At 44.3% G+C, this 24799-nt stretch overlaps 1 protein-coding gene across 11 annotated transcripts in view; it reads left to right on the forward strand.

Moving 5' to 3' along the window:
* rap1gapa (RAP1 GTPase activating protein a) overlaps positions 1 to 24799 on the forward strand; it is a 732526-nt gene that overhangs the window by 635517 nt on the left and 72210 nt on the right. For 9 of the 11 annotated variants that reach the window (XM_041206497.1, XM_041206499.1, XM_041206498.1 and 6 more), the window contains 8 exons: positions 2123 to 2158; positions 6019 to 6066; positions 7235 to 7273; positions 13202 to 13387; positions 14105 to 14208; positions 16672 to 16750; positions 21731 to 21784; positions 21971 to 22054. In XM_041206497.1, the coding sequence (XP_041062431.1) occupies positions 2141 to 2158; positions 6019 to 6066; positions 7235 to 7273; positions 13202 to 13387; positions 14105 to 14208; positions 16672 to 16750; positions 21731 to 21784; positions 21971 to 22054 (612 nt within the window). In that variant the 5' untranslated portion in view covers positions 2123 to 2140. The remainder of the gene's footprint in view (positions 1 to 2122; positions 2159 to 6018; positions 6067 to 7234; positions 7274 to 13201; positions 13388 to 14104; positions 14209 to 16671; positions 16751 to 21730; positions 21785 to 21970; positions 22055 to 24799) is intronic. The other 2 variants (XM_041206500.1, XM_041206492.1) reach the window with 1 other exon arrangement.

Here is a 24799-nt window from a genome sequence, read left to right on the forward strand (position 1 = left end):
TCTGGTCAATGGTAACCCCCAGGATGTCGATAGTGGGGGATTCAGTGATGGTAATGCCATTGAACATCAAGGGGCGATGGTTGGATTCTCTCTTGTTGGAGATGGTCATTGCCTGACACTTGTGTGGCACAAATGTTACTTGTCAGCCCAAGCCTGGATATTGTCCAGGTCTTTCTGCATTTGCTTTACTTTAGAAAAGATATTATTGCTACAGAGAGAGTGCAATAAAGGTTCACCCTACTTGTTCTGGGGATGACCGGATTGTCTAATGAAGAGAGATTGGGGAAACTGGGCCTGTATTCTCTAGAGTTTTGAAGAATGAAAAGTGATCTCATTGAAATGAGTAAAATACTTAAATGAATAGACAGGGTAGACACAGGTAAGATGTTTCCCCTGGTTGGGGAGTCTAGAACCAGGGGACACAATTTTAAAATAAGGTGGAAGCCACTTAAGACCCAGATGAGGAGAAATGTCTTTGTTCAGAGGGTTGTGACTCTTTGGAATTCTCTACCCAGGAGGCCGTGGAAACTCAGTCATTGAGTATATTTAAGGTAGAGATTGATAGATTTCTGAGTAACAATAATGTAAAGTGTTATGGGGATAGTGTGGGTAAAAGGCATTGAAGTGTTTGATCAGCCATGATCATATTGAATGGCGGAGCAGGCTCGATGGGCTGAATGACCTGCTCCTGTTCCTATTTTCCACGCTCATTGTCACTGGGGTACACCACTGTTCTCCTCCCACTGCCTGGTTAACAAAGGCAGGGGAGAAAACCTGAGAGTTTCCTGGTATATGTAACTCAGCTACGCACTGCTTTAACCACACAAATCATTAAGGAATTCCATGTTTGCCTTTATGATCTGAATGGTTATGTTGTCCTTGTACATTGCTTCACAGTAAAAGTAAAACAGTAGGAACCACTACTCCTGATCTCACTGGAGTATCAGGGGTCACAGAGGAGTCATCTCATTGTAATATTGGCAATATTAATCTCAGGTAAGAGGTAGTAATTGTTGGGTGGACTTGGAGACATCAAGAAACTGTTGTTGGAGAAGTGAAGGAGCTAATATTATTGCCTCATTGGGGAGTAACGAGTGAGGCACAATGATTCAGTCACTGTGAAGGGATGGAAATTGGAGTGTAGAAAACATACAGTCTGAAGGAAGATGATTAATGGAGAGGATTGAATGAAGATAGTGATTGATATGAAGGCATAACAGAGTGGGACAGAAGTTTGTCACAGAAGTAGTCATCAGCTGCAGCATAGAGAGCAATCTGACAGGAATCTAGAGAGTGATAGGAGGTCATAATAGAATACCTTGTTTGGAAGTTTATAATGCCAGGTTCTCCCAAATACTTCAGAGATGGCCAAGGCTCTGACTACAATTCACAGGAATATTTAAGATTAGTGTCCTAGAGGTGCAACACATGAGGAACAAGATCCCCAGTAGTCATGGTGAACATTTTAATGGTAATTATGGATTATGACAGATTAGGATTGAGGTATTTAGACTGTGAAGGTCCCAGTTTTGATCCTGGCCTGATTTCTAACCAACATACAAGTAGGAAACTACAGTCAACCTTGTGATCCAGAGCCAAATGAAGAATAAGGGTCACCCAATCATGGAAGCAATTGAGCGAGGCTTGTTGGAAAGTATTTGTGCGGACATGGGTTGAGTACAAGGTTGGGCTTGATTGGCAGCATCACAATCATTGGATCATACCCTGTCAAAGCTATCGGAGGAAGAGTTAAAAAATATCTGTTCTGAATTCTTTGACGCTATAAGAGGACAGTTAATAACATTGTAGCTATCAAACAGCACACAAGTTTACTGAAATATTTCTGATAAATTTCTGGGTTAAACATGGCAAAAAATATTTAAGGATACATTCGATGTATCTCTCTTGCCTATAGCCGGAGAATCAGGTGCACAGGTTAGCTTATCTGAATCACATTGCTCTCAGTTTTCCAAGTGTGTGACCTGTACTCTGATCCACATCCCCGTCATTCAAAGCTCTGCAGTGAGAACCTCACTCTGAGCCTGGCACTAAAGTGCAAGTTTTGCATTCAGTGCGATTTCACTGTTTCATCAAACTGATATTCTATTTTTTTCCTCCTCAGAACAGTGACTTCTTTGAAATGATTGAAAAGATGCAGGTAAGTTGCTGCTGTCCCACTTCTCGCTGAATAATTTAAGGTTTAGAAAATAAAATTGCAATATCGTGGAATTGCTTTTAAGCACATTGTCTCACTCTGTCATAAACTTGACAAAAACTATTAAACAGGCTTTTATAACAAATAAATGGTTAATTAATTGTTAACATCTAAAATATTATAGTAAAACAGCAACCATATTACGGTTGTACACTAAGATAAAAGCAAAATACTGCAGATGCTGGAAATCTAGAACAAAAACAAAAATACAAAAATAGCTGGAAAAACTCAGCAGGTCTGACAGCATCTGCGGAGAGGGATACAGTTGACGTTTCGAGACCAGCTATTCTTGTTTTTGTTACGGTTGTACATGTGTACTTCAGTACCACTTGAAGATAGTTCTGTGATGTGGTTTTCAATGGGAGAATCTGGAGACAGAAGATTGAAAGTCCTTGAGCAATAAATCAGGAACTCAATTTTTCCAACCAGCAAAATAGAGTAGGAGCAGGGGGGTGGGGGTGAAGAAACTGAAAATCGATCTTCCTTCTCCACCCCCACTAACACTAAATTTCCTCATGTGATTTGGCCCTTCTTGTGAACTGACTGCTGAGAATTCCTTTGATTCTAGACCAATTCCCAAGGATTGGATGTTAGCAAGAATAGCCTTGTTATTTAAGAAAGGATGAAGAGAAAAAACAGGAAGCTACAGACCTGTTAGCCTACCATCCATAATAGGCAAATGCTAGAATTTTTTATTAGGGATGTGCGACGCACAATTCACCTTCTGACTCCCCAAAGCCTGTCTACCATCTACAAGGCCCAAGCCAGGAGTTTGATGGAATACTCCCCACTTACCTGGATGAGTGCAGCTCCCACAACACTCAAGCTCAACACCATCCAGGACAACGCAGCCCACTTGATTGAAATCATATACACAAACATTCACTCCCTCTACCACCGATGCAAAGTAGCAGCAGTGTGTACCACCTACAAGATGCAAGGCTCCTTAAACAGCACCTACCAAATCCACAAGCACTACCATCTAGATGGACCCAGCAGCAGATAACTGGGAGCACCAGCAGCATGAAGTTCCCCTCCAAGTCACTCACCATCCTGACTTGGAAATATATCGCCGTTCCTTCACTGTCGCTGGGTCAAGATCCTGGAACTCCCTCCCTAACAGCACTGTGGGTGTACCTACACCACATGGACTGCAGCGGTTCAAGAAGGCAGCTCACCACCACCTTCTCAAGGGAAACTAGAGATGGGCAATAAATGCTGGCCCAGCCAGCAAAGCCCACATCCCATGAATGAATTAAAAAAAAAGGATGTGAGCGGTGAGCAGGATGTAAAGAGGCTTCAAGGTGATTTAGACAAGTTGAGTAACTGGGAAAATACACCGCAGAATGTGGATAAGTGTAAGGTTATCCACTTCGATAGGAAAAACAGAAAGGCAAGGGGCCTGGGTGTCCCTGTACACCAATCACTGAAAGCAAGCATGCAGCTGCAGCAAGCAGTTAGGAAGGCAAATGGTGTGTTGGCCTTCATTGTGGGAGGGCATGAGTACAGGAGCAAGGATGTCTTACTGCAGCTGTATAGGGCCTTGGTGAGATCACACCTGGAGTATTGTGTGTGGTTTTGGTCTCCTTACCTAAGAAAGGATATACTTGCCACAGAGGGAGTGCAGCAAATGTTCATCAGACTGATTCCTGGGATGGCAGACTTGTCATATGAGGGGAGATTGGACTGAATAGGCCTGTATTCACAGGAGTTTAGAAGAATAAGAGGAGATCTCATTGAAATGTATAAAATTCTGATAGGGATGGACAGACTGGATACAGGGATGATGTTTCCTCTGGCTGAGGGGTCTAGAACAAGGGGTCACAGTCTCAGGATACGGGGTAGACCATTTAGGACTGAGATGAGGAGAAACTTCTTCACTCAGAGGGTGGTGAACCTGTGGAATTCTCTAGCACAGAGGCTGTGGAGGCCAAGTCACTGAATATATTTAGGAAGGAAATAGATAGATTTCTAGACTCTAAAGGAGTCAAGGGGTATTGGGAGAGTGCGGGAGTACAGCGTTGAGAGAGAGGATCCTCCGTGTTTGTATTGGACGGGCAGGCTTGAAGGGCTGAATGACCGACTGCTGCTATTTTCTATGTGATGCAATCTGTGTCCTACACTCCACTCGAAATGTATTCTGGCCTTTCATGGAAGGAAGCACCAACTAGTTCCTGACCACTTCTTAGATGGGGTCGTAGGGTGGGGGTGGTGCTGGGGCTGCTGCAGATTCTGACGTTGCTGCAAGCGAGGGCTGTGGACATTGCAAGTCCAACTCGGCAGTTGCAGCACACCCTTGGAGACTGACCTCAGATGTTCCTAGCTTGCTCTGGATCCGCACGCTGTGGCCGTCGGCTACTTTATCGTCGGCCTCTGATAGGAGCTGATGCATTCTTCACATTCCCCAGTCCTGACTCGGTGTGAATCAATGGGATCCACATCCTCAGTAACACTAACTTCCCCCAGGGGAGGGGATTGGAGCTGGGGTATGGCATAAAGTTTGAAGGGTTTGTTTTGATGGGACAGAGGATCTTTGTCCAGGAATTTGGGAATGGGATTGACCTCTCCCTCCACAAGGTCAAACTTTTGTAATTTTATCTTCATAATCTGAGGAACAAGCTCTTGTTCCTCCTGATCATCATGTTCCTTAATGTAATGAATTAGTAAAGCTAGGAGTGCACAAGTTAAGAATGGGTTGCTCATGTAACCCCCTTGGGAGTGAGGAAATCCAGAAAGGCATGGCAGCCTGTAATTGAATGCTGCTTCCCGGGGGTAACTGTGTTGATGTGTAACAGCTAGCACGGCATCCGTGTCACCAATGGTTCCATTTCCCAAGTTGGAACAGTGGCTCCATGGTTTGTTCCTTGTAGGATATGACCTCCTTAATACTGGGGATATTCCCTCCAGTCTCACAACCTGAAGGCTGAGCTCTAATTTCCAAGCAGGCCCAACACATCACTGCCATTTCACTGGTGATCCTTCAATGGGTCTCTAAATAAATCGACCAATAAAACTCTGATGGAATCAGCTCTGAAGAATATGAGTGAGATGACCTCCATTCAAACTGGTGCAAATCCAGCATAATCCACTCTGGAATTTTGGGACCAAGGCAGGTATGGTAGATAAATAAAACCCAAAAAAACCAAACGCTCTGTTAAAATGACAGGGCCTAGTTTTAATGGCACTTTTTCAATTGTCAGGTAGTCGCTGGGCTGGCATTGTCTTGTAGCAGCAACCTTATCTTTTGGTGTCCATTATAACTGTACACCCAGTTTTATCCAATGGACAGGAATGAGGCCAAGCACTAGCAGAGAAGGAAAGAAAAGGAAGCAATTCCTGCTCTCCAGATCCCACCATCTGGTGTGGGACCCCCTGCCCCATGTGCCCGATGATCTGCGAGTTGAGAATCCATCTGCTCAATCAGGTGAAAAGCCATGGCAGAAACTTGTGACCCTGAATTGACATCATCCTCGAATCAAGGAAGGGCTATCTCTAATGGGCAGGCAAGGCCCCTATGCTGCTCTTGTTGACTGGCCTGGTAAATGCCCAGTGTGAACTGAGTCACAATGAGGTCAGGGCTCCAACATTCTTAGCCTGTAGAAACGAGCAGGCTGCCAAACTCTTTGCCAGTTGCCTGTCCTACAGATAAATTGAATGCTTTGTGTCTGTCATTGACGTTGTTAATCTGCAATGCAAAGCATGGATTTAACTAGTAAATTGCTTAGTGTTTCTTTCATGTGACATTTGTATATAATTAATGAGCTCAATTGTTTTTTTTTCCCTCTTGTGGTTTTATCATCTAGGGATGCAGAATGGATGAACAGAGATGCCCTCTTCCACCACCTCTTAAAGTATGTGCAGTCTGTTGCTGCTCCTTGCCAGATTTGTAGTCAAACACTTTGTAAGATAACTCTGAACACATTGCCATTCAATACAAGATGGTTAAGAGCTAGTCAGCATGTACTCAAGCTCCCCGGTTTCACAAACAACTTCCACGTGAACAGCTGTCAGAGTTCAGAGACACTAGGGGGCTCCTTTGGTCTGGACCAGGGAATAAAGTTCATCACTTCCCTCACAGTGAGAGCATCTGGGCTGGTATCAAGGGATGGTGGGCGTACATGGACTGCAGTGGCTCAAGAAGGTGGCTCACCACCACCTTTGTGTTGCTGGCAAAACTAGCATTTATTACCCATCCCTCACTCCCCGAATTAATTGAATGGTTTAGTAAGCCGCTTCAGAGAGAAGTTAAGAGCCAACCACATTAGTGCAAGGCTGGAATCCCCCAGAGCGGGTAAGGACAGAAGGATTCCTTCCTAGTTGGGTTGTTACACCAATTTGGCAGCTTCACGATCACTTTTACTGATAAGCAATGTTCCCTCTAAGATATGAGGCTGTGCAGCAATTGGGAATGTGGCACACTGACCTACTCCTGCTCCTAATTCATATGTTTGTTTGTTCATATGCTGGGAGCAGTGATATCTTCCTTTAAGATGCACGATGTGCAGTGCAGGTTATTCCTAAAGTGCCCATACTGGGCAAGTCGCCACCTGCACCCAGCAGACAGATATCAGAGACAAGGCTGATAATCAACAATTTTTTAAATTTCCAAAATGTTTCAAACTGAATTCAAATTCTCAAACTGCCATTGTGGGATTTGAGCTCCCCTTCTCGATATTACAAGGCCAGTGACATAATGACCAAAATAAATAATGAAATAATAAAAATCAAACACTTGGCAGAGCACTGTTGCTATTCTGGGAGACTTTCAGGAATAGTGATCCTGTCTGACTGGCTCCTCCTGTAATCCTGCCTGAGATCTGCGAACTCAGTTTAGATCTGGAATTAGACCAGGAACCTTGCTGGTCTTCTGGTTCAGTGCTGGGCTGGTTAGTGCATTGACAAGTAAACCATCGTGGGGAGCTTTTAATATAAAATTATCTTCAAAAACATGTATTTGAAACATCACACACTAGACTCCAATGATCATGTAATAAAATTATGTTGACTTCTATATTCCAGACAGAAGAAGATTATATTCCTTACCCCAGTGTTCATGAGGTATGGCATCCTGATTGTTGATTTTTTAATGACACGTAGATAATGGTATTTACCACAAAATGCAAGTTCTTCTGCAACTGGACACAAATCCAGATGTGGAACTGTGTTGTAAAAGGACCTCCGTTTTTGTAGTAAATTAACACTCATTTGGATACTTTATCTACCTGTGCATCTTCCTGTGCTTCTACCTGTGCATGTATCTACTGCTTTCAGCTTTCTCAGCATTAACAAACAGACACTGTTACTTTCACCCAATAAGCTTTTTGCTCGAGAACACACTGTTTGGAGAATGTGGGAGGTTTTCCTGCTGTAGCATTGCTTTTTAGACAGTTATTGATGGCATTGGATTCCAGCACCAGTAAAAACAGAGAACCACAATTCATTAGAAGAGATTCTAAATTCATTAAATGGACTGTAAGTTCTACCATTCACAAGTGTTAGTGAGAGCATTATGGGTGTACCACATTTTGTTACATGTGGAACAACATACTTGTATTGAGAGAGAAAGAGTAACTGCACTCCACCTCAATGCTTTTAATCCTCCTTGAAATTTAAATCTGAACTGTCATGGTGGGTGTGACTTCAATGCTACTGTTTACAGCTAGAGGTGAAACTTATTTTTATAGAAAAAGGCTTTCAGCATTTTATTGTGCATGTAATTAGATTCACTGTTTGGCCTCTGGTGTACAAATTAAAAATAATTGCAAAAAGAATTGAAGATGGAGTTTCAAAAAATCTTTACTCAGAGGAGGTTCTTAATAGGATATTCGATCCTACCAACCATTGTTGAAGCAGTTTTCATAAATTATTTTCAAAGGCAATTAGATAACTGCTTGAAAAAAATAAATATTAAATATTATAGAGAGTAAGCCTTTTGTGTTAGCATGGACAATAGGCAGATTAGCCTGTTTCCATGTTGCAACATTCAGTGATTCTATAAAGCAGGAGACAGGCTGTTGGGACTAATTCCAATTTTGATTTCTAGGCCAACGGGCAGAATGTTTAAGTAATTTAAAGGCAAAATACTGTGGTTGCTGGAAATCTGAAATAAAAGCAGAGTGCTGAAAAACTCAACAGGTCTGGCAGCTTCTGTGTATGAGGACTCGAAACGTCAACTCTTTTATTCTCTGCCGATGCTGCCAGACCTGCTGAGTTTGTCCAGGTAATTCTGTTTTTGTTTTGGATTTCCAGCATCCGCAGTTTTTTGTTTTTATCTCTGTGGAGGGAGGAATGAGTAACATTTTCTGCAGGAAAGTCATATTCGACTCAAAACATTAGCTTTAGGTAAACAGCTTAAAACAACACAGACCCAGATACCCAGAACATGACTTGCCGGGAATGTTTAATTTGTCCTTGAGCACTTTGCTAACCTGCTTTCATGTAATCAAATTCGTTTCACTGGCAAATGTATTTGTTTTAAGTAAAACATGTCACTTGAAAGATATTCTGGTGAGCCTATACATTTATTAAATTCCTGTCGTGTTCACCCCAATGTTTCAATTCTTTGCTTTATGTTATCAGTGTCAAAAGCACCTACTGCCCACACCCCCTCCCCCAACAGCTGATGAATCAGTGCTCCTCCATGTTGAACACCACTTGGAAGAAACACTGAGGGTGGCAAGGACACAGAATGTACTCTGGATGGGGGACTTCAGTGTCCATCACCAAGAGTGGCTGTAGCACCATTGCCGACTGAGTCCTAAAGGACACAGCTGCTAGACTGGATCTGTGGAAGATGGTGAGGGAGCCAACAAGAGGGAAAACCTACTTGAGCTCATCCTCAATCAGCTGTCAGAGATGCATCTGCCATGAGAGTATTGGAGTGACCACTGCACAGTCCTTATGGGGACGAAGTCTCATCCTCGCCACCACTGTGCCTAATGGGATAGATTTAGGAACATAGAAACAGAAGAGCAGAAGTAGGCCATTCAGCCCACCATGCCTGCTTCACCATTCAATATGATCATGGCTGATCATCCACTTCAACGCCTCTTTCCCACACTATCCCCATATCCCTTTATATCATTGGTGTTTAGAAATCTGTAAATCTCTGCTTTAAACATACTCAATAACTGAGCTTCCTTGACCCTCTGGGAGAGAGAATTCCAAAGATTCACAACCCTCTGAGTAAAGAAATTTCTCCTCATCTCAGTCCTAAGTAGCTTCCCCTTTATTTTGAAATTGTGTCCCCTGGTTCTAGATTCCCCAACCAGGAGCAACATCTTCCCTGCATCTACCCTCTCTATCCCTTTAAATATTTTGTAGGTTTCAATGAGATCACCTGTCATTGTTCGAAACTCCAGAGAATACAGGCCCACTTTCCCCAATCTCTCTTCTTAAGACAGTCCCGTCATCCCAGGAACAAGCCTGGTGAACCTTTGTTGAACTCCCTGTGTGGTAATAATATCCTTCCTAAGGTTAAGGGGACTAAAACTGCACACAGTACTCCAGGTGCGGTCTAACCAAGCTTCTATACAATTGAAACAAGACTTCACCACTCCAGTACTCAAATCCTCTTGCAATAAAGGCTAACATTCCATTAGCCTTTCTAATTTCAAACCGATCTAGCAACTCAGAACTGGGCATTCATGAGGTGCTGTGGGCCATTAGCATCAGCAGAATTGTATTGAACCACAATCTGTAACCTCATGGCCCAGCATATCCCCCACTCTATCATTGCCATCAAGCTGGGAGCTCAACCCTGGTTCAATGGAGAGTACAGGAGGGCATGCCAGGAGCAGCACCAGGCATACCTAAAAGTGAGGTGACAATCTGGTGAAGCCACAACACAGGGCTACCTGCATACCAAACAGCGTAAGCAGCATGCAATGGACACAGGTAAGCAATCCCACAATAATGGTTGGATTCTCTCTTGTTAGAGATGGTCATTGCCTGGCACTTGTCTGGTGCAAATTTTACTTGCCACTTGTCAGCCCAAGCCTGGATATTGTCCACATCTTGCTGCATGTGGACATGGACTGCTTCAGTATCTGAGGAGTTGTGAATGGTGCTGAACGTTGTGCAATCATCAGCGAACATCCCCACTTCTGACCTTATGATGGAAGGAAGGTCATTGATGAAGCAGCTGAAGATGGTTGGGCCGAGGACACTACCCTGAGGAACTCACGCAGTGATGTCCTGGAGCTGAGACGATTGGTCTCCAACAACCACAACCATCTTCCTTTGTGCTAGGTATGACTCCAACCAGCGGAGAGTTTTCCCCCTGATTCCCATTGACTCCAGTTTTGCTGGGGCTCCTTGATGCCACACTCAGTCAAATGCTGCCTTGATGTCAAGGGCAGTCACTCTCACCTCACCTCAGGAGTTTAGCTCTTTAGGACATGTTTGAACCAAGGCTGTAATGAGGTCAGAATTTGAGTGACCCTGACGGAATCAAAACTGAGCATCAGGTTATTGGTTAGCAAGTGCTGTTTGATAGCACTGTTGGTGACCCCTTCCACCACTTTACTGATGATTGAGAATAGATTGATGGGGCGGTAATTGGCTGGGTTGGATGTGTCCTGCTTTTTGTGTACAGGACATACCTGGGCAATTTTCCACATAGCTGGGTAGATGCCAGTGTTGTAGCTGTACTGGAACAGCTTGGCTAGTGGCGCAGCAAGTTCTGGAGCACAGGTCTTTAGTACTATTGCTGGAATATTGTCAGGGCCCATAGCCTTCGCAGTATCCAGTGCCTTCAGCCATTTCTTGATATCACGTGGAGTGACTCAAATTGGCTGAAGACTGGCATCTGTGGTGCTGGGGACCTCCGGAGGAGGCCAAGATAGATCATCTACTTGACACTTCTAGCTGATAGTTGTTGCAAATGCTTCAGCCTTATCTTTTGCACTGATGTGCTGGGCTCCTCCATCATTGAGGATGGGGATATTTGTGGAGCCTCCTCCTCCAGTGAGTTGTTTAATTGTCCACCACCATTCACGACTGGATGTGGCAGGACTGCAAAGCTTAGATCTGATCCATTGGTTGTGGAATCGCTTAGCTCTGTCTATCACTTGCTGCTTATGTTGTTTGGCATGCAGGTAGTCCTGTGTTATAGCTTCACCAGGTTGACACCTCATTTTTAGGTATGCCTGGTGCTGCTCCTGGCATGCCCTCCTGCACTCTTCATTGAACCAGGGTTGATCCCCTGGCTTGATGGTAATGGTAGAGTGAGGGATATGCCATGCCATAACGTTACAGATTGTGTTTGAGTACAATTCTGCTGCTGCTGATGACCCACAATGCCTTATGGATGCCCAGTCTTGAGTTGCTCAATCTGTTCAAAATCTATCCCATTTAGCACAGTGGTAGCGCCACACTACACAATGGAGGGTATCCTCAAGATGAAGACGGGACTTCGTCTCTACAAGGACTGTGTGGTGATCAATCCTATCGATACTGTCATGGACAGATGTATCTGTGTCAGGCAGGTTGATGACGATGAGGTCAAGAATGTTTATCCCTCTTGATGGTTCACTCACCACCTGCTGCAGACCCAGTCTAGCAGCTATGTCCTTTAGGGTTTGGCCAGCTTGGTCAGTAGTGGTGCTTCTGAGCCACTCTTAGTGATGGACATTGAAGTCCCCCCACCCAGAGTGCATTCTGTGCCCTTGCCACGACCCCTCCCCCTCCCCCCACCCACCCTCCACCCCCCCCCCCCCCCTCCTCCCTGTTGCTTCCTCCAAGTAATATTCAGCATGGAGGAGCATTGATTCATCAGCTGAGGGGACTGCAGTACATAGTAACCAGAAGGAGGTTTCCTTGCCCATGTTTGTCCTGATGCCATGAGACTTCATGGGGTCCGGAGTCGATGTTGAGAACTCCCAGGGCAACTCCCTCCCGACTGTATACCCTGTGCCGCCACCTCTGCTGGGTGTGTCCTGCCAGTGGCACAGGACATACCCAGGGATGGTGATGGTGGAGTCTGGGACATTATCTGTAAGATATGATTCCGTGAGGATAACTGTGTCAGGCTGTTGCTTGACTAGTCTGTGAGACAGCTCTCCCCATTTTCAGCACTAGCCCACAGATGTTAGTAAGGAGGACTTTGCAGGTTTGACAGGGCTGAGTTTGCGGTTGTTCTTTCCAGTGCCTAGGTTGATGCCAGGTGATCTGTCCGGTTTCATTCCTTTTTATTGGTCAGGCAGAGGGATTTCAACTTAGATCAGAAGATTTGAGACAATGATGAAAAACAGACACCTTCAGAAACAGTCGGGTTTTTAAAGGTCAACATTTGCAAAGTTGCAGGTTGGTTCTCCAGCCTCCTGCCATAACTGGCTGGTTAACCACTGAAAGAAGAGTGTAAACAGCTAAAGTTGAATGTTTCTGCTGTTCATCTGGGGGTTCCTCTGTAGAAAACTGAGAGAAACCTGTAGAAATTCTCGCAGTAAACCCTCCTTTCAACTCTAGTCTACAAATTTATTTTCTCAGCCTCAACTTTTCTCATCCCACTGTTTTATTTGTACCATTTTGTAAGTAATATTTATATATGGCCTTTGAAGTAGCAAAAAGTTCCAAGGAATGTCACAGCTCAGAGTTCAACCACATTAATAATTGTTGCTTTGTATTTTTCTCCCAAGCTGTAACTTGTTCCTTGCTCCATCTTTGTGGTGTTGAAATCAGAATTCAATGGCAGTGTGTCCTATTCTCCTAGCTTCCTCCAATTTTTAAGAGTCTTAAAACCCAAGTCTGTTACTGCTGATCGCTTCTATTGGATGCATCATGTCTTTGCATCACTCTTCTGCTTTGGAAATCCTAAATTATGAGCCCTTCACCCAAATTCTATATCTTACCTGAATTAAATTCTAAAGTTTGTTCCTGTCTGTCTATCTAGATGTTCAGTCCGAACTGTCTTTAACCTCTTCCCTCGAATAGTTTTCCACCTCTTGAGGTGAGGGCATTGGCTGAGTGCTCTGGTCTTTATTTTAGGTCCTCCAACGTGAGACCCCTTATCCTATCATCCTGCTCCCTCAGTTTGGCGGTTACTGGATCGAGGGAACAAACCATGAAATAAGAAGCTCTCCTGAAACAGAGCAGCTGTCATCTCCTCCTTCTAAACTCAAGCTGGAATGTAACACAATTGCCAAACTCTACAGGAAACAGTTCTTGGGAAAGGTAGGAAGACACTGAAACAGAAGAATCCATTAACTGCAAATAAACTGTTTCTACAATAGAAAAACCAGGAGCGCAATCTAAAATTGCAGAAATGCTACATAGAAAGAAATTCTCATCGAGCCACAATCCACAGGGTCTCAGTAGTCACCCTTTTTACTTCATGCCTCCAAAGGTGCCTCTTTTTAGTTAGATTTTAAAGGCCAACATCTACAGTGTTGCACTGTGGAAGCCCCAGCCTCCATTCAGAAGTACACCATAACAGCCAGGGTAACCCCAAAGTGATGGTGTAGATAGTTTAAGTGAATTTTGCCCCCCTGTATCACTAAGGATTCCACTAAAGTTACAATAGCAGATTGACAACTCTGAGCAAGTTCTTTGGAACAAATCCTGCTCTCGCCTCTCGCGTGCAAATTCATGTTCTCTGCCACAAGTCTCCCTGTTTTATTTATAGCATTGTACTAAGCAAGTCCCACTCTTCAATTGGCAAATGTTCTTCATGCTTTTAGTTATATGTGGGAGGAAGTGGCAGCGATGTACTTTAATTTTTGTGAATTCAGAAATGAAAGCATGAAAGAGCCTTGCATAGCAATGTCAGTCGACATGTACAGACTAATGCATGTCAGGGTATTTCATGTGGAATGTGATATCAATACTTGTAGATCTCGACCAAAATCTCCTTATGAATGTTTAATTCCATGTTTGTTCTTTTTGAACCAGGAACATTTTAATTATTACTGCATTGACAGCGCACTGGGTCACTTAGTATTCTCCCTCAAGTATGATGTCATTGGTGACCAAGAACATCTCCGCCTCTTACTAAGGTAGGTCCATGTGCTGGGAGGAGGCCCTGGCTCCATGTTGTTATGATGTGGCAGGTGAAATGTGCCAGGCAGACCAAATCCACAAGGGAAACTTGACCACGCTATCTCAACAAGTTTTGCAATTTGTATTTATTACAAGAAGATTTGTGCACTGAATTCAGAAGTAGTAAGTCCACTAGCAACTTTAGAGATATTAAAAATTAAGTTGAAACATTTATTAACAAAAGAAACTACTTCAAAAATAGACATAAGATTGCAATTACATGATATGGCAAATCCCATAGTTCCTAATTAACCTGACTCCTAACTATACACCCACTTTAAGGCAACAGCCCAAAATAGATTTGAAATTTCAATAAGCAATCCAGCAAAGTTACCACAGCGCCTACTCGTCAGTGGAATTCCAAAAGCTTTTAACACAACGGTAGTTACTGGAACAGCACTTCTTCCTATGGAGTGGTTAGGGCATCTTCCAGTCTGTCACATGGTGTACCTTTCAAGATTTTACATGCCCATCCCCTACATAGCCCTCCATCTTTCTTTATATATGTTTCTCTCTCTTTAATATGTAAAATCACATTGTGCTACTTGTCTTTTGAAATGTACTTTTCCCATAATATAAAAATCTTTCAGGTTACCAATATGGTCAGTATCTTTGGGAAAAATAAACATACTGCTTGCCTTGCTTATCTTGTTAGTGGTAAACATCCTATCATCCCTTTGAAAATCAAACAACTCCCCACTTATCTTAAAATGCAAATTTTTTTCATACCCTACATGCTGCCCTCACCATTGTTAACTCATTAGCATTTCAAATGCCTTTTACACCTAACTTCTTTTAATAGTTTCAAGCTTGCGTCTATCTGACGCTAATTTAATTAAATCAGCCACACAGACAGTCATAAACCCACAATAATGTTATGAAAAATATGATAGTTTCATGATGATGTGCAGGGACGAGTCCCTGGGTCCATGTTTCCTAACAGAGTCTGTTACAAAGGTTCCACTTAGGACTTATTAACCATTCTGACTATTAGACAATTCAATAAATAGCTTAAAAGCAAAATACTGTGAACGCTGGAAATCTGAAACAAGAATAGAAATGCTGGAAAAACTCAGCAGGTCTAACAGCATCTGTATGACTCTTCCGAGCTCTGATGAAGAGTCATATGGACTCGAAACGTTAACTCTGTTTTTCTCCCCACAGATGCTCTTCTACCTGCTGAGTTTTTCCAGCATTTTCTGTTTTGGTTTCAATAAGTAGTTTCCCATATTTACCTATTTAAAAAAGCTCTACTGATTCCAACCAAAATTGACTCTTCAAGCAGCTTCACTCATTAGTTTGTACTTTGTCAATGTGCAGTAACGGAATAGTGAGCGGGTCTGGGTATGGCCACTCGTTAGTGGAGTACTTATTAATATCAGTCTTAGTCAAGGAGTTGGAGGCAGGGTTGAGGGTCAGGCATAAAATCTATCCCAGTCACACAGCAGGGCATAATTGACAGGGGAATTGCCCAATCACCTCCCTTCTGACTAGCAATGCTGGAGTCACTCTGATTGGGAATACTGGGGTTATTCTGATTGGGAATACTGGGGTCACTCTGGGAATGAGGGAGCTCTCTGATTTAGTATGCTGGAGTCAATCTGTCCGGGAATGATGGGACCATTCCAACCAGGAATACTGTGGACACTCTGACCGGGAATACTGTGGACACTCTGACCGAGAATGCTGTGGTCACTCTGGCCATGCATACTGGGGTCAGTCTGACTGGGAATGTTTGGGTTCACTCTGGGAATAATGGGGTGGCTCTGGGATTGTTGGGGTGAGTCTGACTGGGAATACTGGGGTTATTCTGATTGAGAATACTGGGGTCACTCTGACCAGGATTACTGGGGTTATTCTGATTGAGAATACTGGGGTCACACTGGGATTTCTGGGGTTACTCTGACCAGGAATACTGGGGTCACTATGGGCCCAATTACTGGTGTTGCTTTATGCAGTGAGGCAGTGACTAAGTGAGAATTCTTAAATTTAGAAAGATTTTGGCTATTTCCCTTTCTGTTGTTACAGTGTAAAGAGAGGAAATTGTGTTAGCACCAATTCAGCCATGAATTTGAGGCTGTAACCTCATCTCAGGTGTTCAGTGATTAACTTTGACTCCCATGGGCTATTCAAATCATTGAGACTCCTAGGTTACTGCATTGAAATAGCCACACCGTGCTGTTCCATCCTTTTACAATGACTGATGTGTTACTCTTTGTACTTGAACATGATTATAAGCCAACTATTGGTTTTACAAACGTTAAAAAGCATTTTATAACGAGCACATTCATTTATTTTGCTTGAAGCCTTAATGAAAGGTTTTTGGCAAAATAATTTTCCTTTGTTTAGAAGCATGAAAAGGAATTATATTAATCATCCTGTGCGTATTTTTTTAATCAATTTTAGTATTTTCTCCACAGAACCAAATACAAAACCTATCAGGATGTGATCCCCATATCTTGTCTCACCGAATTTCCTAATGTGGTTCAAATGGCAAAGGTATATAAATACCCTTGTATCTTTCTTTAGGAATAATAAAGTATCTCCTGGTTAAATGTTTTGCTGGATGGTTACACTGTGTTAATGCGGATGAGAAGCAACGTCAGTTGTTTGCTGTGCTCAAAACAGCTGCTGTTTGGGATATGTAACTGCAGCACTTCAGAGTCATCTTCATGTTCATTTAATGTGAGTCTTCTCCTAAACAGTCACCACGGCCAAGTGAATAGGGTACAAAACTGTCCACACGCGTTGTAAGGATTTTGAAGCTGGGCCGAAGCAGCAAGAATCCAGACAACAATTGGCACTTTACTGATCTGTGGTTTGGCTGTGGCAATGATTGGGTTCAGGTCTGGCGCTAGTTTGAAGTACAAAGGTGACAGTTTGTTGGGCTGTTAGAAGCAGCAGGTGTTGGTCCAATGGCAGTTTGATAAGAGTGACGGGGCTTAGCCAGCAACATGACTGAATGTCAAACATAGAGACTTGGGCTCATAGCTAATTCTCCAACTGATTACACCTCTCTCTCTCTCCCTCTCCCCAGTCTCCCTGCAAGCTCTCTGAAGCCACACAGTACTCTATCTACAATCATTATTCTTTCACTGGTTTTGGGCGTTGCTGACTGGGCCATCATTTATTGCCCATCCCTAATTGCCATTGAGAGGGTGTGTGGTCAGCCGTCATCTTGAGCCACTGCATGCCATGTAATGTAGATACACCCACAGTGCTGTTAGGGAGGGAGTTCCAAAATTTTGACCCAGTGACAGTGAAGGAATGGAGATATCGTTCCAAGTCAGGATGGTGTGTGGCTTGGAGGGGAACTTGCAGATGGTGATGTTCCCATGTGTCTGCTGCCCTTGTCCTTCTAGGTGGTAGTGGTCGTGGGTTTGGAAGGTGCTGTTGAAGGAACCTTTGTGAGTTCCTGCCTTGCATCTTATAGATGGTACACACTGCTGCTACTGTGTGCTGGTGGTGGAGGGGATGAACTTTTGTGGATGGGGTGCCAATCAAGCAGGCTGCTTTGTCCTGGATGGTGTCCAGCTTCTTGCATTGTGGGAGCTGCACTCATCCAGGCAAGTGGAGAGTGTCCATCACGCTCCTGACTTGAGCCTTCTGGACAGGCTTTGACTGCTTTGGTGCTGCTGTCTGTAGTCAGTTTTGATACAGTCAGTTTATAAAGGAGACAAAAGGGTTGAGGAGTAGATGTGAATGTTTTCTGGATTTAACATTACAAAACCATTGTTCCAAACTGTTCCCAGAGGAATGTGTTGTTATTAACTGTTCCCATTCTAGATGAAAGAGATAAAAGGGTCTTGTCTGTATCTGTTTTTATAAAGTCCGGCCTTATTAATACTGAGCTTTCCTACAGAATTCTGGAAGAAAATGGCAAACTGGATCTTGCATTCTGAGTTAATCTTGGAAGATTAGTTATCCTCCATATTTTGCTTTGTTAGAAAATGTTTTAGCTTTTCAGCCAAATATATAGTATAATTGAAACTGATTCAGCCTTAGTTTGAGTGTCAGAAGAAATCTCACAGCATTCCAGCTTCTCTCTTGCAGAAGTAAAACCACAGCAATTATGTAGCAAACTTTCTGAAGCTTATTTTAAAGACCAGGAGCTGCTATTGCTAGTGGGAGTGATTTTAATGAGTTCCTATCTCATCTCACCACATTTTTAAAAAAACAAGTTACAGAATGTTAAGTCTATTCAAAAGTACTTTAACCATTTTATAGGCTAGTCTGTTAATCATTAAAGTTTAAGAAGTTCCCTCTTTTAAGTTTTTAACATTGTTTTTCTGAAGGCAGAATGGAATTTTCAGTAACATTAGAAGAAATTAGCACTTGTGACCCTGTATCAGGATACGTCACAGTATCTGCTGATGTTGAACATGTGGTATGGTCTGGTACTGTTGGTTCATGCCAATCCGAAACAATATCATACTGGCACCCGTAGTCAAAGACAGGCTTGCATACAGCAGAATTCAAAACTGCTTCTAGTTTGATTAGTGGACTTAAAGAAACTAACGCAAAAATAAAAGCAAAATACTGAGGATGCTGGATATCTGAGATAGAAACAGAAAGTACAGATCTGGGCATCATCAGAGAAACAAAGTTAACATTTCAAGTCCAATATGACTCTTCTTTGGAACTGAAGAGAGGTAGAAATATGATGGGTTTTATGCTGTTGAAAAAGAGGAGAGGGTCAAGTGGAACAAAAGGGAAGGTCAGGGATGGGTTAGAGGGAAGATTAAATACCAGAGATGTCATGGAACAAAAGGCAAAGGGGGTGGTAATGGTGGCAGTAAAGAAACTGAGCATAGGACCAAAGTAGGTGTTAATAGCAGAATAAAGGTCAGCTCAGTCTGAAAACAAAAATAAGATACAGACTAAAAGCAAAATACTGCGGATGCTGGAAATCTGAAACAAAAACAGAAAATGCTGGAAAAGCTCAACAGAACAGGTCTCAACAGATCTTTGGAGAGAAAAACAGAGTTAATGTTTCAATGACTCTTCAAGATACAGACTGGCACTTGGCAAAACAAATTCAAAATGGAGGACGAATTTCACGGTCTGAAGTTGTTGAACTCAATGTTAAGTCTGGAAGGCTGTAAAGTGCCTAATCAGAAGATGAGGTGCTGTTCCTCCAGTTTGCATTGAGCTTCACTGGAACAATGCAGCAGGCCAAGGACAGACATGTGGGCATGAGAGCAGGGTGGAGTGTTGAAATGGCAAGCAACAGGGAGGTCTGGGTCATACTTGCAGATTGAGTGGAGGTGTTCTCAAAGCAGTTACTCAATCTGCGTTTGGTCTCCCCAGTGTAGAGGAGACCCCATTGTGAGCACCAAATGCAGTAGATGAAATTGAAAGAAGTGCAAGTAAATCGCTGCTTCACCTGGAAGGAATGTCTTGGGCCTTGAGAAGTGAAGAGGGAGGAGGCAAAAGGGCAGGTGTTGCACCTCCTGCGATTGCATTGGGAAGCTACCGTGGGAAGGGGTTGAGGTGTTGGGGGTGATAGAGGAGTTGACCAGGGTGTTGCAGAGGGAGTGGTCCCTTCAAAATGTTGATAGGAGGGGAGGGGAAGATGTGTTTGGTGGTGGCAGAAATGGTGGAGGATGGTCCTTTGAATACAAAGGCAGATGAGGTGAAAAGTGAAGACAAGGGGAACTCTATTGTGGTTCTGGGAGGGTGGGGAAGGTGTGAGGGCAAAAGTGCAGGAAATGGAATGGATGCAGTTGTGGGCCCTGTCAACCACAGCAGGGGGAATCTCGGTTGAGGAAAAAGAGGAAGACGTGTCAGATTCCATTGTGGAAGGTAGCATCATCAGAACAGAAACGACAGAGAGGGAGAAACTGGGAGAATGGAATCGAGCTTACAGGAAGCAGGGTGTGAGGAAGTGTAGCTGTGAGAGCTAGTGGGCTCGCAATGAATACCAGTAGACAGCCTATCCTCAGAAATAGAGACACAGTTTCCGCCTTCTCTCACCTTCACATGGTCCATCTCCATATTTCCCTTCCCTTCCTTGACTTCCCTGTCACTATTTCTGAGGATAGACTGTCTACTAATATTCATTACAAGCCATTGACCCCCAGAGCTACCTCAACTACCTCCTCACTCCCTGCTTCCCGTAAGAATTCCATTCCATTCTCCCAGTTTCTCTCTCTCTGTCTCATCTGTTCTGAGGATGCTACTTTCCACAATGGCACTTCTGACATGTCTTCCTTTATCCTCAACCAAGGATTCCCTCCCACTGTGATTGGCAGGGCCCTCGACTATATCCGACCCATTTCCCACACTTCTTCCCTCACTGGCCACATGCCATTTCCATTCACCATCTCACTCTCATGTCCATATGTCCATCCTTGGCCTGCTGCAATGTTCCAGTGAAGCCCAACGCAAACTGGAGGAACAGTACCTCATCTTCTGATTAGACACTTTACAGCCTTCTAGACTTAATATTGAGTTCAACTACTTCAGAGTATGTACTCTGTCCTCCATTTCAATTTTTTTTTTTACTAGTCTGTATCGTGTTTTTGTTTCTGACATCTGACTATTATTCTGCTATTAACATCTACTCTGGGCTTATGCTTTGTTTCTTTACTACAACCATTGCCACTCCATTTGCCTTTTGTTCCATGACATCTCTGTCGTTTAATCTCTCTCGTCTTCTAACCCATCCCTGACCTTTCATGCTTTTCGGACCTGAAGCCCCCTTGCTTTTCACAACAGCATACAATTCATCCCATTATCCATCTGTTTTCAGTTCTGAAGAAGACTCATACGGACTCGAAACATTAACTCTGTTTCTCTCTCCACAGATGCAGGCAGACCTGCTGAGTTTTTCAACGCTTGCTGTTTTTATTATAAAGAAACCATGTTTGCAGTATTTCAAGCCTTTTCTATAAAATCTTATCAAAACATTTCAAGTGCCTTTCAGGAGAATGAGGTAGCTTTAGATTGAAACCATCCAAACTCCGTTAAATATCACCACTTTCTTGGGTCTGCGTTATCTCTCTCTAGAGCCAGCCTCTCTACATTTACCTCGTCTGCTTTCATCATACTTAATTCCTCTTTGACCATTTGTCACTCCCCTGCTTCCTCGTTGGTTTGGGTTTCTCTTGTTCCCAAGTGATGAGGGACAAAAGGATAAAAACAAAAAACTGCGGATGCTGGAAATCCAAAACAAAAACAGAATTACCTGGAAAAACTCAGCAGGTCTGGCAGCATCAGCGGAGAAGAAAAGAGTTGACGTTTCAAGTCCTCATGACCCTTCAGCAGAAGGATGTTGGTGGAACCTGAGTTGGGGCCACAGGAAGTGAAACTTACCCTGAGAGGGAACAGGGGTTTCAGTATCTCCTGGCTGTGGTGTGATAAAAGATCAGAAAGCACACTCCAGATCTCAGACTGCAGGAGAGATCTGCTGTTGTTAACCAGTGAAAGAAACCTGACACCAGAAGCTGAAATAATCTTTTGTTCTTCTATTTGCAGCTTGTTTGTGAGGAAGTAAATGTGGATCGTTTCTACCCAGTTTTATACCCTAAGGTAGGTGTCAGTTATCATTTTCAACTCCTTTCATTTCTATGATCTACCTTTCATCTCCTTCTTTCTGGAACTGTGATTTGCACTTGCTGTGAATGTTAATTATGAAACACTGCAGGGAATGTTGCTGATGTAAATGAATGCTTTGCTTTGAAGAGACTTTGTTACACTTTTTTCTGCCTCTTTCAGGCCTCTCGCTTGATTGTAACATTTGATGAGCATGTCATCAGCAATCATTTCAAGTTTGGGGTTATTTATCAGAAGCTTGGCCAGGTGAGTGTTTTCTACCGTAGACAGGTGTCATCCAGCACCCCCTGTTGAATTAATGATGTGTGCGCTGGGAGTTTCAGTGGTAAACACATTGCTGCTTGTGAGAACTTCCTGCAAACAAATTGCCTGCCTCATTTCCCTACAGTATCAACACTTCAAAAAATGCTTTGTTGGCTGTGAAGTGCTGGGACACACTGAGGTAGTGAAAGATACTCTATCAATGCAAGTTATTTATTCTTTTCTGTATTACTGCCTTTCCTGTTCAGATAATTATATCTAGACCTGACTGATCCAACGCACCCCTGGCTGGTCTCTCACATTCTACCCTCCATAAACTTGAAGTCGTTCAAAGCTCTGCTACCCTTGTCTTAACTTGCACAAAGTTTCATTTCCGTCTACCACCCTATCAGAGGAACATAGGACATCTAGCCCTTCGAGCCTACTCCACCATTCACTAAGACCATAGCTGATCCGGGTGCCATCTACCCCCCCATAACCCTTGACTCTGTTGTCTATCAAAAATCTGTCTAACTCTGCCTTGAATAAATTCAATGACCCAGCCTCCACTGCTCTCTGGGGGAAAGAGTTCCACATACTAATGGCCCCCTCTGATAGAACAAAATTCTCCTCATCTCAGTGTTAAAAGGGAGAGCTCTTATTAGTGGCTTCTTCATCTGTGAGAGATATTGTTTGGTGATTGTGATACTAACTCCACCTGATAGCCACATGAGATTATCTAGCTGATCCATTCCCTGGAGAATGGCACTATCCTGATCTGGATGTATAAGCTCTATCAGCGCACTTCATTATTACATCACTAAGGAAACCAGCATTTTGGACGCAATTTTCCCAGATTTGCACTAAGTGCAGTAGCGAGCGGATAAAATGGAGTCCTACCCGCCAACGAAAATGGTGGATTTTCACCATTTATCTTATCTTCCCGAGTCCGCCTCATTATTTATGCATTCCCAGGAAACATGCTGTTTCCATGGGGGGGTGGGGGATGGGCTCTCATTTGCCCACTTGCCATCACCCCACTGCTGCATCACACCAGCCGCTATCTTTAAAAGGCAGCCGCCAGCAAAGCGCTCATTGTCCCCAGCTCAGCACCGCTTCCTGGGAGGCATGGCCAGCAAAGGCAAAAAGACTACAGCACCCCCCGCCGCCCCCACCCCCCAACCCCCCTTCTAGCGACTGTTGGATGATGTGAAGGCCCAATGGGATTTGCTCTACCCCCGCTCTGGCCACCGGATGGGTAGCAAAGTCACCAACCTGGCTTGGGAGGCAGCGGTGGTCAATGCGAATGCTCTGCAGAGGAGGACAGCCACCCAGTGCTGCAAAAGGATGAATGATCTCCTCCGTTCCGCCAGCGTAAGTCACTCTTTTCATCATTCCCAACTCTCTCACTCTCAAACCCATCACACACCCACAGGGCCCTCACTCACTGCCATTGTGAGGGACATCACCATTCACTCTCTCACACTCACCTTCATTATCCTCATCCCATCCATGGGACCACTCATCACCCAAACAGGCCAGGCAGACTTACCATCTGGCCCGGCAGGAGTCCGATACACTCTCCCCATCTCTATCCATGCAGGACAAACCGGCTCACAACAGGAGGGAAAGGTCGCAGACTGGTGGAGGGATGCCAGAGATCAAGGTCCTCACCGGCTTTGAAAACAGAGCCATCCAGCTGGCCGGTGATGACCGTGACTGGTCCTGTACTGACAGTGAGGTCAGCGCTGCTCTACCAAGTGAGGATCCAGCATTGCAACATCCATCAGACACCCATGCTGTGAGTGATGTGTCCTGTTTCACAGGCCACTGCCAGGCACTAATTATCTCCCCTTACTTTCGCAGACACATCTCAGAAGCATCCGACAGAGTCCATGACCCAGACCCTCCAATCTAGCCCGGATGAAACCTCTGAAGAGGAATCTGGAGACAGCCTCCCTGAAGTCCCATCACAGCCTCACCCACACCCTCCACCAGCGCAGAGACACACACCTCGGTGGGACCGAGCTTTAGAGTAGCCTCAGGGTCACAATCTGGTGAGTACATCACACTGTCTGATCCACAGCAGGTGGAGGCAGGGACTTCCCAGGTCCCCGGCACTCGGAGGAGCTGCTGGAGGTCAGAACGTTGCTGAGTCTGAGTCAGATGATGAGCCTCTGGACTCGGTCATGTCACAGTTGCTGGAGCTGCAAAGGCAAACTCGGGAACATCAGGAAGGGATGTCCGCTGCACTCCTCATATTGCAAGGCACGATGGAGGAGTCCATCCACCTTCAGTCTGAGGTGATAGCACCAGCATTGCAAAGCACCGAGGTCAACACTGGTAGGCTGGCGGCTGCCATAGAGACCTTAGTCCAGGACATCGCTCCTGCCCTGCTGTGCGGGCTCAACTCCATCGCTGATGTCATATTTGACCTCCAGCAGTGTCAGTGCGAGAGGGGTGTGGGGCAGCTCGATCTCAACCCAGCTTCCCCTTCTCCTCAAGGAGTCAGCCAGGGGCCGTCAGGCCCCCATAGGGAGGAGGATCAGCAGGTACACACCCCGGGCCATCCACCCAGGGGACTCTGGGAGTGATGGGTCCATCCGAATCCCCTCTTTCTGTGACCCCCGCAGCTCCAGCTCCACAGGCCGAGGAGGATGCAGCTGGCCCACAGCAGGACCCCGAAAACAGGCCGGTGCCCTCCTGGTCTCGGCCCTCCAGAAGACACCCACCAGTCATCACAGACAGGGT

This window comes from Carcharodon carcharias, chromosome 15, assembly GCF_017639515.1.
Source record: "Carcharodon carcharias isolate sCarCar2 chromosome 15, sCarCar2.pri, whole genome shotgun sequence".
NCBI lineage: Eukaryota > Metazoa > Chordata > Chondrichthyes > Lamniformes > Lamnidae > Carcharodon > Carcharodon carcharias.